The sequence below is a fragment of the Mytilus californianus genome, unplaced genomic scaffold (genome assembly GCF_021869535.1).
Source record: "Mytilus californianus isolate M0D057914Y unplaced genomic scaffold, xbMytCali1.0.p SCAF_9, whole genome shotgun sequence".
Lineage (NCBI taxonomy): Eukaryota > Metazoa > Mollusca > Bivalvia > Mytilida > Mytilidae > Mytilus > Mytilus californianus.
This window is the reverse complement of record NW_026262745.1, coordinates 9597543-9609689: the sequence shown is the minus strand read 5'-3', so window position 1 is coordinate 9609689 and position 12147 is coordinate 9597543. Positions and strand designations below refer to the sequence as shown.

The 12147-nt window shown below is 32.8% G+C and overlaps 2 protein-coding genes across 2 annotated transcripts in view; one reads left to right on the top strand and one right to left on the bottom strand.

Annotated features, from left to right (window-relative positions):
* LOC127716584 (regulatory factor X-associated protein-like) overlaps nucleotides 1–12147 on the top strand; it is a 270907-nt gene that overhangs the window by 97818 nt on the left and 160942 nt on the right. The window lies entirely within an intron of this gene.
* The window catches only part of LOC127716571 (formin-J-like), a 53978-nt gene continuing 44762 nt past the window's right edge, over nucleotides 2932–12147 (bottom strand). The window contains exons 11-16 of the mRNA XM_052222799.1: nucleotides 10957–11064; nucleotides 10664–10734; nucleotides 9966–10086; nucleotides 9638–9802; nucleotides 8916–9000; nucleotides 2932–8437 (exon numbers count right to left, since the gene is read on the bottom strand). Coding sequence (XP_052078759.1) covers nucleotides 4518–8437; nucleotides 8916–9000; nucleotides 9638–9802; nucleotides 9966–10086; nucleotides 10664–10734; nucleotides 10957–11064 — 4470 coding nt within the window. The 3' untranslated portion in view covers nucleotides 2932–4517. The remainder of the gene's footprint in view (nucleotides 8438–8915; nucleotides 9001–9637; nucleotides 9803–9965; nucleotides 10087–10663; nucleotides 10735–10956; nucleotides 11065–12147) is intronic.

Below are 12147 nucleotides of genomic sequence, written 5' to 3'. Positions count from 1 at the left end.
ATTAAAATGAGGCATGCATACACAAATTTTTCATTCGTTTTTACATTCTAAATAGCAATATAGGCTATCTTGAAGGAATTTATGTATATGTTCATTCGGCCGACTCACCCAAAGACTGAATGAAATCCGAGACACTTCTTTTTTGTCAAGTTTGGGATATGAGTCTACATATCAATAATTTCTTTAGAATAATCATTATTACTTATAATTATAATGAATTGCTCTAAATTAAAAAATTGTATTTTCATTTCATAGTGAATGAATATTTACGGAAGTATTTGGATTTATGCAGAATTTCTATTTGCAGCGTCTAGAAATGACTACATCAATATGTAAATTATTTTGTTTTTCATGACGACCAATAGAATTCAAGCTTGCATCCAACTTCTGAATTATAATACTTCGTATTTGCCATTTTGTGGAAAATATAAATCTAGGTGGAATTAGCTCTTTGAATATATTATCTGACATCTGGAAGGTCCAAAACGACATTTATATTTCGGGTAAATATGAAATACATGACAAGCCCCTTGTTATTCTCGCTGATATTGGTGGTCATAGAGGTTCATTGTATCCAAACGACACCATTATGTGTACTTTTCAAATCTCCTTTCAGACTGACTGAATTGCATTTATTTGACCACTGTTTAATGGTGTCTCTCAGATGACGCCGTCGTGATGAAATAGGACAGCACTGCATTATTCTTGTAATGAGGGGATTTTCGCCTTAAAATTGAGATCCGAACAAAAGTTAGTTTTATCCCGCCACATATTGATGCACCTGTCCCTAGTCAGGAAACTCGTCATAGATTTCATATATCATATTGTAATGTATTTTTATTATTTGAATAATTTGATGACGTTGAGAAAGGGTTTATGGTTTTAAATGTAGGCTTGGCATATTGTAAAAACATGCATCTACTGTTGAAAAATACACACATCTTTAGGTTGTTTTTGTGGTTGGGTTGCTGTCCTATTGACATTTTCCCATATCTCCTTTTATTCATTATAGAAAGCAAGTGCTTTTTAAAAATGTTATTTTTATATTTTTATCTTTAAGCGGATATATGTCACCATATATGTTGCATGGGTAATTCTTTCAACCAATTACGTCTAAACGATACTCGATAATATTTAACAGCAAGACAAATGAAGTAAAAAATATAACATCAGTTTCTTTCTTTTCTTTCTTGCTTACATTTAAAAATTTATAGATTGTAACTTATAAAATATTTAACGGAGGTTTTTTATATTACTTGCGTACCCTTCCGGAGGACCTGAGACCACTCCCGGTTTTTTTTGTTGTGGGTTCGTGTTGCTCAGTCTTTAGTTTTCTATGTTGTGTTTTGTTGTGGGTTCGTGTTGCTCAGTCTTTAGTTTTTCTATGTTTTGTTTTGTACGTTTTTCTTTTTTTGCCAATTGTCAATTTGTTTTCGACAAATTAATTTGAATATATCTTTTTGGTATCTTTCGCTTCTCCATAAAAAGTTGGTTAAAGAAATTTAATAGGCTGGAGTAAAAAGCAACTTAATTAGATTATCCCAATCTCAAATATATTTCCTTTAAACAGACTATTCGTAAATATTCCTTGTTTTACTTCTTTTTTTTAAAAATCTAGTAGTCACAGTGTTTGATTATTTCAATGTTATTTTAGGTGATTTTCATACTGTGATGCACATTAAAATATTATAATTCATCTCTTGGTGGTTTCAATTGGTAAACCTATCCATATTCTAAAGCTTTTCGGTATATTAGATGTCATCATACACATTTATCTGATCTTAAAAGGCAACTCAAACTCCTACATAGGTACTTCAAAGAAAAAGTCATGTCATTGAACGAACACTTTCTACACATATTATGCAGTTTTAAATAGCAATCATTTTACGTAAAGCTTTTATAAAAAAAAAGTGCAATTTCGCAGTTTAATGGTTTCTTTGGAGCTAAACACTACATGTAAATCAGCTGAGAAATTTTATTACGAAATTAAAATATGAAAAATGACATTCAAAATTAAAGTTCATATCGTCTTTCTATGAAAATTGTCGAAGCAGAGTTAATATTATCCATCCTTCAGACATAGTATCAATAGTGATTAATTGGGAAATTATCAAGTGAAAAGTCCGAGATAGATTAATAGTGTTCCAGCATAGAAGGAACTTACATATGTTTGGGAAACGCATATAAATTATAAAAAAATAAAACTTTTTTACCTTCATAAAAGCAAAATGGCGGCTGTATTAAAAGTAAGCTAATTACGTTTGAAAATAACATTACTAATGTGTTTCAAGTTGTTCTTTTTTTGTCCTGGAGTTATGTTGATACATCTTTGTTAAGTTTTTACTCCGTCCAATTATCATTAGAGTGTCATATTATATCTCATGAACGGTTATACCACAGGGGAACATATTTTAACTAAAGGAAAAGGCGAACAGAAAAACACTCAACAAGATACTTCACAGAACACGAAATCCACCAAAATCCGGAGCTCTGCCCCTTATAGTGGCACATGTCGTGTTGATCATTGCAAGTACATATATATAAATATCCGTCAACTGGTCAAATTCCGTGACAAAGGCATATTTTTGGAAATTGTAAATAGTAATAATCAAAGCTAACTACTACAAAGTTTATTCGATTATTTTTCAGTGTAAACGCTAAAGATATGAGATATATATATTAATTTTAGTGGAGCAAAATCTGCATACATTTCCGGAGCACCTGAGACCATCCCCGGTTTTTGGACGGATTCGTGTTGCTCAGTCTTCAGTTTTCTATGAAGTGTTATGTATACTGTTGATTTTATTTTATTCGTTTTTACAAATGTATTTTCTTTTTTTATTCTCCCTTTTGTATCTTCCGTTTGTTTTTTTAGTCAAATGTTAAAGAGCAGCTACTTAAAATTATAAAAAATGTAAAGGAAAATGTAAGTAATTTATGAATATAGTTTAATTTGTATTTATATATTAAACACGTTAACACATAACAAGTATAACAAATAATTAATTAAGGCAATATACAAATGATATACATAATAATGTACAAAATCTACAAATATCTGTTAAAATGTAAATATGTGCTTATGGGAATTATAAAAAATGGACGAATATTTTATAAAATGCATATTCCTAACATAAAACCACAATTAGTAGACGTTTTGAGTAGTTATAAATTATGTCTCAAAATTCATCTGAATTTGACATGCGAAATATCATGATAACTTATTGAATGGGCTATTTATATATTTATCTTGGAAAATGATATTCTAATGTGCAAAATATATATTTTCCTAGCTGGACAGAATGAAAATAGGTGAAATGATTTCATTTAAGGAAATAAAAAAATGTAGAAAATATATATAATATATGAAAACAATATCAGTCAAAAAATGTTTTGCATAGTTGGGTGATATTTTAACAGATAAGCTGTCACTTAAAATCTACTCCTACAAAATATTTTATATTGAGACCCGCTCAAAATGTCCTAACAATATCAACACTGGTATGCTAGCCAATTACTGAAGGCAAGAAGTTACTCACTGCTCGAAAAAACTAGGAATTCAAATACAAATGTTTTACGTTGTCGAAAGTAATCGAAACGGTGGATTCTACATTAGTAATTCGAAATGAAACATTTGGTTAAGTTACCAAAGTTTTCTATATAGCTTATCTATTAACTAAAAGCTTAGCAGCTAATACTTATCCGTGAAGGATTTTGTCAAAAATTAAAATTTCTAGCGAAGTGGTTACTATGTTGTCTACCTAAGCTAATGTCCTGTAGGAAGACCATTCCTAATCCCTTTCACAATATCATTTCTAACCCTTCCAAAAAATCATTAGTCTAGGTAATTCCCAAACTTTTCACAATATGTTAAGAGTCCAGGATATATTCTTTCTCGTTAAATTCAATCATTTTGATAAATACATCCATTATTACAATTTTTTCTGTTATACACAATTATCCGAAATATTAAAAAACAAATACGTTGTTTTAAATAGAAAAATGAATTATATATTTCTACGATATGTTTTGTATACATACAGCATGATAATGCAACACCATTATCTTCAATACAACATTATAATTTGTGTCACAGTTGAAATGAGACTAGAAAATGGCATGAAAACTACTGAAAAATGAAAACCAGTCATTCCAACAAAGTAATTCGATGTTTTCGAGCACTATACATTTAAATGGGTTACAATTTATTAAATTGTTTTAGTCAATTATGTGAATTAACTGTCAATATCATTTGGCACCTGATCGGGTTGTACAAGTCAATCATATCACAGCAAGCCGTAACAACATTCTCAAAAGAAAGCTGTCCGTCGTTACATCATGTAGTAACACTACCGATTCCGAAAGTTCTCACATTCTTCGTTTCTTTTTTCCTCGGCGTGCTTCGTTCATTGAACAGCTGTTGAATTTGAGATGTGTTCAAAGAGCTGTAAACAAAAGAAATCTTTTGTTTGCTTTTATAAGGACGATTTTTTTCCATATGTTCATTTGCTAGGATTTCATTTTTTCAAAGTCTTCTTTTTGTCAGACAAGTCCTTTTTTGCTGAATCTGTAGACCTTTTGGGCATGATTTTATCTTTTGTTTTGTTAACAATACGTTTGATAGAGGAGCCTGTTTTTTCCTTCTCCTGTGACTGTGCAGCTTCTTGTTCTTGAGTATCTTGTTCTGTTACAGTTGCTAATTTTGTTGGCGATTCTGGTTTAACCTTATTCCCGCCTATTTTACTTCTAAAGGATTTAACTTTGCCCTCCACTTTATCACTATCTCCAGGTGTATCAGCATACACTAGTTTTGAGGCAGATCGAGCCGGTAATCGTAAACTTCCATGTCGGGTCAAAGGTGAGGGAGCTGGGGTAGACTTAGAGGAGGATGCAGGTGATTTCCTTACTGACGTAGGTGTTGTTCTTCCCGAGGCAACAGATGTTGTACGTGGAGGAGGTGTTGGTGCTGGAGATGTCGTGCCATCCAATCTTGCTTTAGATGAAGCTGTTTGAGACATAAATCCACTTCGACTTGATGATGACTTAGATGATGCTGAAGATGGTCTAGACCCTGCTGGACTAGTAGTTTCAGAAGAATCTCCTATCGATGGTCTTGTTTTCTTCGGCAGCCGCAGAGACTGAGTACGATTAAAGCCTGATGGGTGTGGAGTAGTGGCAATAGATCCTTTTGTCTTTGTTGTTGAATTTGATACTCGCGGTGTTGTTGGTCGAGACACTGGATGTGGTGTGGTTGATCGAGGCACTGGATGTGGTGTGGTTGATCGAGTAGTTGGTGTACTACCAACACCTGTTGATGAGCGTTTGTTGGGCGTTTTGTTCCCAACTTTGGTACTAGTCTCTGATACTGCAGAGGTAATGCTAGTATTTGAATCAGTCTTTGTTCGATTGAGATTCGACGTACGTGATGGGGTTGTACTTTTCCTTTTACTTGTATCAACGGGTGTCGTACTAGTACGATCTACTCTCTTTGTACTACTTGTTGTTCCACGCATATAACTTGGAACTGTTTTTTTCTTCCCTGATAAGTTGTGAGACTTTTCGGCTGTTGCAAGAGGCGCCTGTGATTTTTTACTTGTAGTAGATCGAGGACTTTCAACAGACGGTGCAGGCGACCCTACTCTAAGGGTTGACTCAAGGTCCATATTTTCACTCCAAACATCCTCTTTAAATGTTCCATGACCACTATCGGGAGATGCAACAGAATAGTCCATTGATGAATCAAGTGAGGAATCTTTGTCTATGTTTGCTGTAGTTGCCACGACCTGCTCAGTCCAGGATTCCGTTCGTTGTTTTCGGGTTTTTAGTTCTGTTTGTTTATGTACACGTGCTACTACTATTTCTTGTGAAGCAGGTCTTAAATTTTCTATTAAGTTGGTCTTCTCATTTTGATCAGACTTCATATTATTAAGTATTTTGCGAGACAAAGTTGGTGTGAATTCAGACTCTAATGTACTACTCATTGAGGTCCTTTGTGAAACAGTTCCTGACATTGTTTCAAATCCTTCATCTCTTGCACTATCGCTACTACTAGCATAACTACATCTCGATCCTATATCATTAATAATAAGTCCTGTATTTGTTCTAGGACTTGTTGACATATTAGATTCATTAACATCGTTAAAGTTTTTGTTTCTTGGAGATGTTGGCCCTTCGTGTTCTTGAACGTTGTCATAGAAACTTTGACGTCGGTTACTTTTCCGTTTGCTTTTCCATTGTGCCATTATAGAAGCTGGTGATTGTTCAAAATCATTCGGTCTAGATTCGTGATTTGTAACTGCATATTCAATTTCTGAACTTTCAACAAGACTTACGGCTCTTCTATTGTTTCGAGGTGGAACCATAGGCTGGTTGAAGTCTTTTGATATTGGTTTTTGAATATCATCTTTGTCAAGTAGGTCTTGACTTTTGCTTGTCGAGTTTTTACGTTTCTGTACAGGCGATTCATTATCACTAAACGGTGTATCACAGCGTAATGTTTCGGTAGAAGTACTTGTCGATTTAATTGATAACCGACTGTCACTTTTTGGACTATCACTTTTAGTACTAGACGGTCGCTTCGGAGATGAGGTACCGTCAGGTGGAATTTCGCTGTCACTATCACTACTTGCAATATATACACCATTTCGACGACCGTCTGATCCAAGACGACCGACACTACCACGGAACGATTTCCGTTGTGAAGGTGATACATCACCATTGATAACAGTTTCATTTTGATTACTGGCCTTTCTAGCAACTGATTCGTCATAAGATTTGGATCTGCTCATGCCATTCTTAACGTCTCTTAATGCCTGATTAACCTCTTCCTTATGAACATCACTTTTACAACGATTATTTCCACCGGTAGAAGCCGGTCTATCCTTATCACCAAAACGTTTGTGATTAAATTTCCGCCTTGCTGCTAATTTGGCCGCTTTGCTCATGTTTGATTTTTGAGCTGGTGATGATGAATCAGACTCACTATTTTCTTTAAATGGTGAACGTGGTGGTATAGGAGGCGGAGGAGAACATTCCCTCTCAGTCGATGTACTCTGAGCAGTCACTAGAGTAGTATGAGAATGAAGCGATTCAGGGTCCTCGTCAGTGCGAATTTTACGCAATGCTGCGTGAACATCGCCCATATCTAATGTTGATCGCTGTTTGCGTTGTTTTCTACGAACTTGCAGAGTTTCTTCGAATTTTGAGTCTGATTTTGGTATATCTATACAAGAATCGTCCTGAGTAGTCATTTGTTGTTGTTGTTCTTGTTGTTTCTCCCTGTCTTCAATTGTTTTTAGCACTTTGTCTATATCAGATTTACCAAGATCACTCTTCCATCGATGATTTATTTGTTTCCGAACAGAAACTGATACCCTCGGATCTTCAGCCTTGGTATCATTTGATTGACCAACTGTAGTTTTATCGACTTTTTCCAACATTTTTTGAAGCTCTGTAGGATCTAAAGAATGTCGACTTACACGCCGTTCCATTTCTTCGCGTGAAGTCCTTACTGATGTGTCAAACATTCTTTTACTTGGAGACTGAAGCCTTGACTTTTCGTCAATTGTTTGTAAATCTGATGCAATGCCACTTCTCCATCTTTGTCGTGATTCATCAGATGAAGAATTATCGGCAACATGATGATCACGAACAGGTTTAATTGCTGTAATGTCTGGTGATTTAGTTTCTTTTCTTTGCAACTTCCTTTTTAATCTTTCAACTAAATCATCACTTTCACTTGAATTATTTGCATCTACAGAACTTTTTTGTTCTGCAATTGGTTTTTCCGTTTCACGTTTATCATTCATACTTTTCACTCTACGTATAGACGAACTTTGATAGTCTACACTAAATTCCGCGGATTTTGGTCGCTCTGATTTAGGTGTTTTAGACCGAGCTGGTAGACTAGAATTAGAAACATTCATGTGACTATCAACAGCAGGAGAAGGTGCTCTTTCTCTATCACCATAAACTTCAATTACACTTCGTTTTTCGCGCCTTTCTTGGCGTTTCTTGCGTAAACTCGGATATCGTTCAAATTGTGGTTCTGATGACCTGCTGTCAGACTGAGAGAGAATATCGAGCAATGTATCATGTGAACCTTGTAAAACACGTTTTCTGTCTGTTTCCATAGCATCTTCTAAACTACTGCATGTACTTTCCGAATCAGCATTATCGTCGGAATCGGGTTTCCGGCGTCGCATGCTCCGTCTTCCATAACCTTGACGAACAAACTGATCTCGATTTCCAGATTTTGCGTCAGCGCTTGTAATGTTTTCATTAGAATCCAAATTTACTTTCTTTACTCTAGTAACAGAGAAACTGCTTTCTCCGGATCTTCTACTTGCAAATCCGCTTCTAACATCAGCTAGCAGTAGATCTACTATGTTTTCAGATCCATGATCTATTTTCTGTTCAGGTGGAGCTGCTATTTCATCTGAAAGGAAATCAAAACTGTTTAAGTCCCGACTTGAATTTGTTTTACTTAATATAATGGCTTATTACTTTAAAATGTTACATACTTACAGTTTTCCCTTTTTTCAATTTCCAAATATACGTCGGACAGTTAAATATTTGTTCTATAACAACTGTGTTTACTATACAAATATTGTATAAAATTAAATAAAAAAAATTGCATATCTTCCAGTTAAACCAATGGAACGTCTTTATTTGACTTCAAAACTGTTTCAAGAATGTAAATTTAGAATTTGCTCGAAATAGTGGAAGCACTTCATGTACTTTTTATTTCGGAATCTATAATTCCTGTATCTAATATTTTAAATGTTTTTTTTTTGTATGCTATTGTACGATTTATTTTTAAACTTAAATCATAACATTATCTGCTATGACATCAAAGTATACATCAGATCATCTAACTGTATAATTTGTTTACCTAACATTATCGTGGAACATACCTTGTAATTGTTTCTTTCTCTCAATTTCTTGTAGTCTCTGTCTTTCCTTTTGCTTTTCTTCAACTTTTTTCCTGTGGTCATTTTCCTAGAAAAAACATAATACATTGTACCTAAATCAGGAATCACGTCCACTTTCTCTGAAAAGGTATTATCTAGTATTGTTAAATTCAAGTGTGTTTTATCATTTGAAAAAAAGAATATAATGTTGAGTTATTTTTCTGAATAGATTTGTATTACACGTCATATGTGCACATTCAGATGACAACAGAAAGTTAGACATTTACAAAAATGTAGTCAACATCTTCACATGGCTATATGACTGTTCAAAGGAGTCAAACATATCAATAGGGTAATTAGTACTTTTCTGGTATTGATTTCTATTAATTTCTTCAACAAAATAAACCTCCAAAATGTTTTATCCCTGAATAATTATTAAGCTCATAAGCAGCTTAAAAATTTGAATGATGATTTCTGTTGTATCATTTTATGCTTGATCTTATTTTATTTGGTTGAAGATGGTTTATTATAGATTGCCTTAGTCGTATATGGCACAACTTTTCGGAATTTCCGGTTTTTAAAGTTCTACAACTTCGCACATGATTAAGCCTTCCAAATGTTTTGATTCGGGCGCCATAAATATGTCTTATATAGACCAACGCGATACTGATGTACCAATTTACATGCCTGGTATTTTTGATAAATTTTTAATAACTTGAACTTACGGTTATTGCTTTCTTGAATCTGGTACAAAATGTATTGAGGACAGAGAAACATTCTTCCAATTTAAATGAAGACGAATCCTCACAGAAGAAATCTGCCAGTTCTAACTTTAGACTTTCTATGTCTTTTAAATCTTCTTGGAGTTCAGATAGATCATCTTTTGCAAACTGAAAAGAATTAAAATCAATAGTTTAAAACACAATGTAATTTAATGTAGAGCATAAGGAATTAAAGTTAATGTTTAAGAAAGACTTATAAAAAGAATAACAATGACCGTCTATAATATACTACAAAATACGAATATAAAAACTATCGGAATGAGTGTCTTACTTTTAAGAAATCTGACATCTGTTTTTGGAAATCTGCCCCAATGGTTTCAGCTTGCATTGATAGCTTGGTGATTTTATCGTGAAGACCATTTATATCAGATGTAACATTTTCTAGTGATGCCCTGAAAATGAAAATCAATTTGTTACTTATTTATGTTTCTATATATAATCATGAATGATGAAACGTAAAATATTATTTTTCTGTGTGTTGTCGAAGTTCATTGACTAACTAGAAGTGAGTAAGATATATTTCATTAATACCATAGACATTGATAAAATACAAAATTTACTTTGTTTTGGGGATATGTCTAGTAGGCAAATGTTAAAAGTAAATTTCCTAAAGGCTTCATGATTTTGCAAATACGGGTATCATCAAATATCCAGTACTGTACTTGTTTTTGATTGTGTAATATTTTACTTTCTCTGTTTTAGTTCAAGCATGTTAATAGTTTTTTTAGCATGACATAAAATAAATGCAAATTCTTGTATAAAAACAAACATTTTTCAAGAAAAGATTTTTTTCAATGTCCTGGAATACACCCTTTTCATAACAGAACTAATTTGTTATTTGGTTCATCGGGAGGTCAGAGTAACAAACAAATATGAAAATAAATTAACAGGTCTTTTTTATTATGATAGGTGTGTGCTCAGCATTAATTTCATGTCAAGATCAAGCAAGGTCAAGTAAGATTTACTTACTGAGAGGCTTCTTTTAAATATTTCATTTCATCAGGAAACTTTAGCAAATCTGGATTTTTCTCATCGGCTTGCTGAAAAATATAAAAAGGAACGTGACCACAAATTCAAGCAAAAAGTATTGTCTGACTTTTATTGGTCGTTTAAGCATGAATATAATTTTAACTTGTGAAATTAAGCATACTTAATATATCTGAAAAAAACTGGACAAGTTTGAAAAGTAATGTAAGAATATTAGGTTTCAAAATAATTGGCCTATATGTTTTATACTAAACTTGTATATTTAAGACACTTACCAAAATGACATAATGAAGAAGGTTCATCCTAGGTTTATTTGCTCTAGTTTCTGTTAATTTTATGAGAGAAGACAATTTGAATCCTGCTGCATCACCAGCATAATTACCCTGAAATGTAGAAGAAAAACATGATTGTATTTTATTGAAAGAAAGATAATATTTCTATATTCTGGGGAAAAGGTGATGACAAGTGACAGCAGCAGAGAAAGAACGATGTTTCTAGTTTATATGTACCCATGGTTTTTGGTCTTTGTCGTTTTTCAATAGTTCCATTTGATTTTCTCTGTAAAGTCCCTTTAGGAATTTGTTGTTGTACTTCGTCTCTTCCTCTGTTGTATTAAACCTTATAACTTTTGGAGTACTAAAGCACGGCTGTATTTAGAACATTTTGTTTCTAAATCTATAAACACTTGACCAAATTTACACATTACATAAGAAGAAAAATAATCAACGATCTTTAACCTTATAGTCGTAAACAATCAAGTAATGAAAATTATTATCAACAAAATAAATGGATTATAGTGAACATTCTCTGTTAACATTACAGTTACCAATTGAGTTAAATGTTAATCAAGTACCAGATTGACTGAGGGCTTGGCCCTTAATCCTTACAGCAAATATTTAGGTATGATATGATTGGGTGTAATAACAACCATTACAGGAGTCAGTGTATAAATATTTCAAAGTATTAAAACATATTATATACTTCAATAGCATTAATTCCTTCAAACTGGCAGAGTTTCATAACTTAGAACAAAGTGATTAGTTCATAACATTTAACCAAGGTTAGGAACCGCTTTAAAGAGTAAGACAAATATTGTATGTTTGTATATATAATTCACAAATTATAAATCTTGAAAGTTGAAAAATGTTAAAAGTTCTAATATAAGAAACAATATCTCACATTTGTTGTTGTTTAAAGGTTTATTTTGTTATCAAATAAGAATGTAAGTGTATTTATATCCTAGTTAATATGATGTAATACTATAATTGATTCCCTTATTTAATTCGTTTTGTTTTATAAAAGTTTAATATTAAAGGAAGATATTTTATGGCAAAGGCATATATATTTCAAATTTTAAATTGCATTAAATCAAAACTTTAACAATTCTGATCTAAATAAGTAATCCTTCTGCACACTACTCATTGGTATCATACAATAAAAACCATTATATAGTAACAGTATAAAAT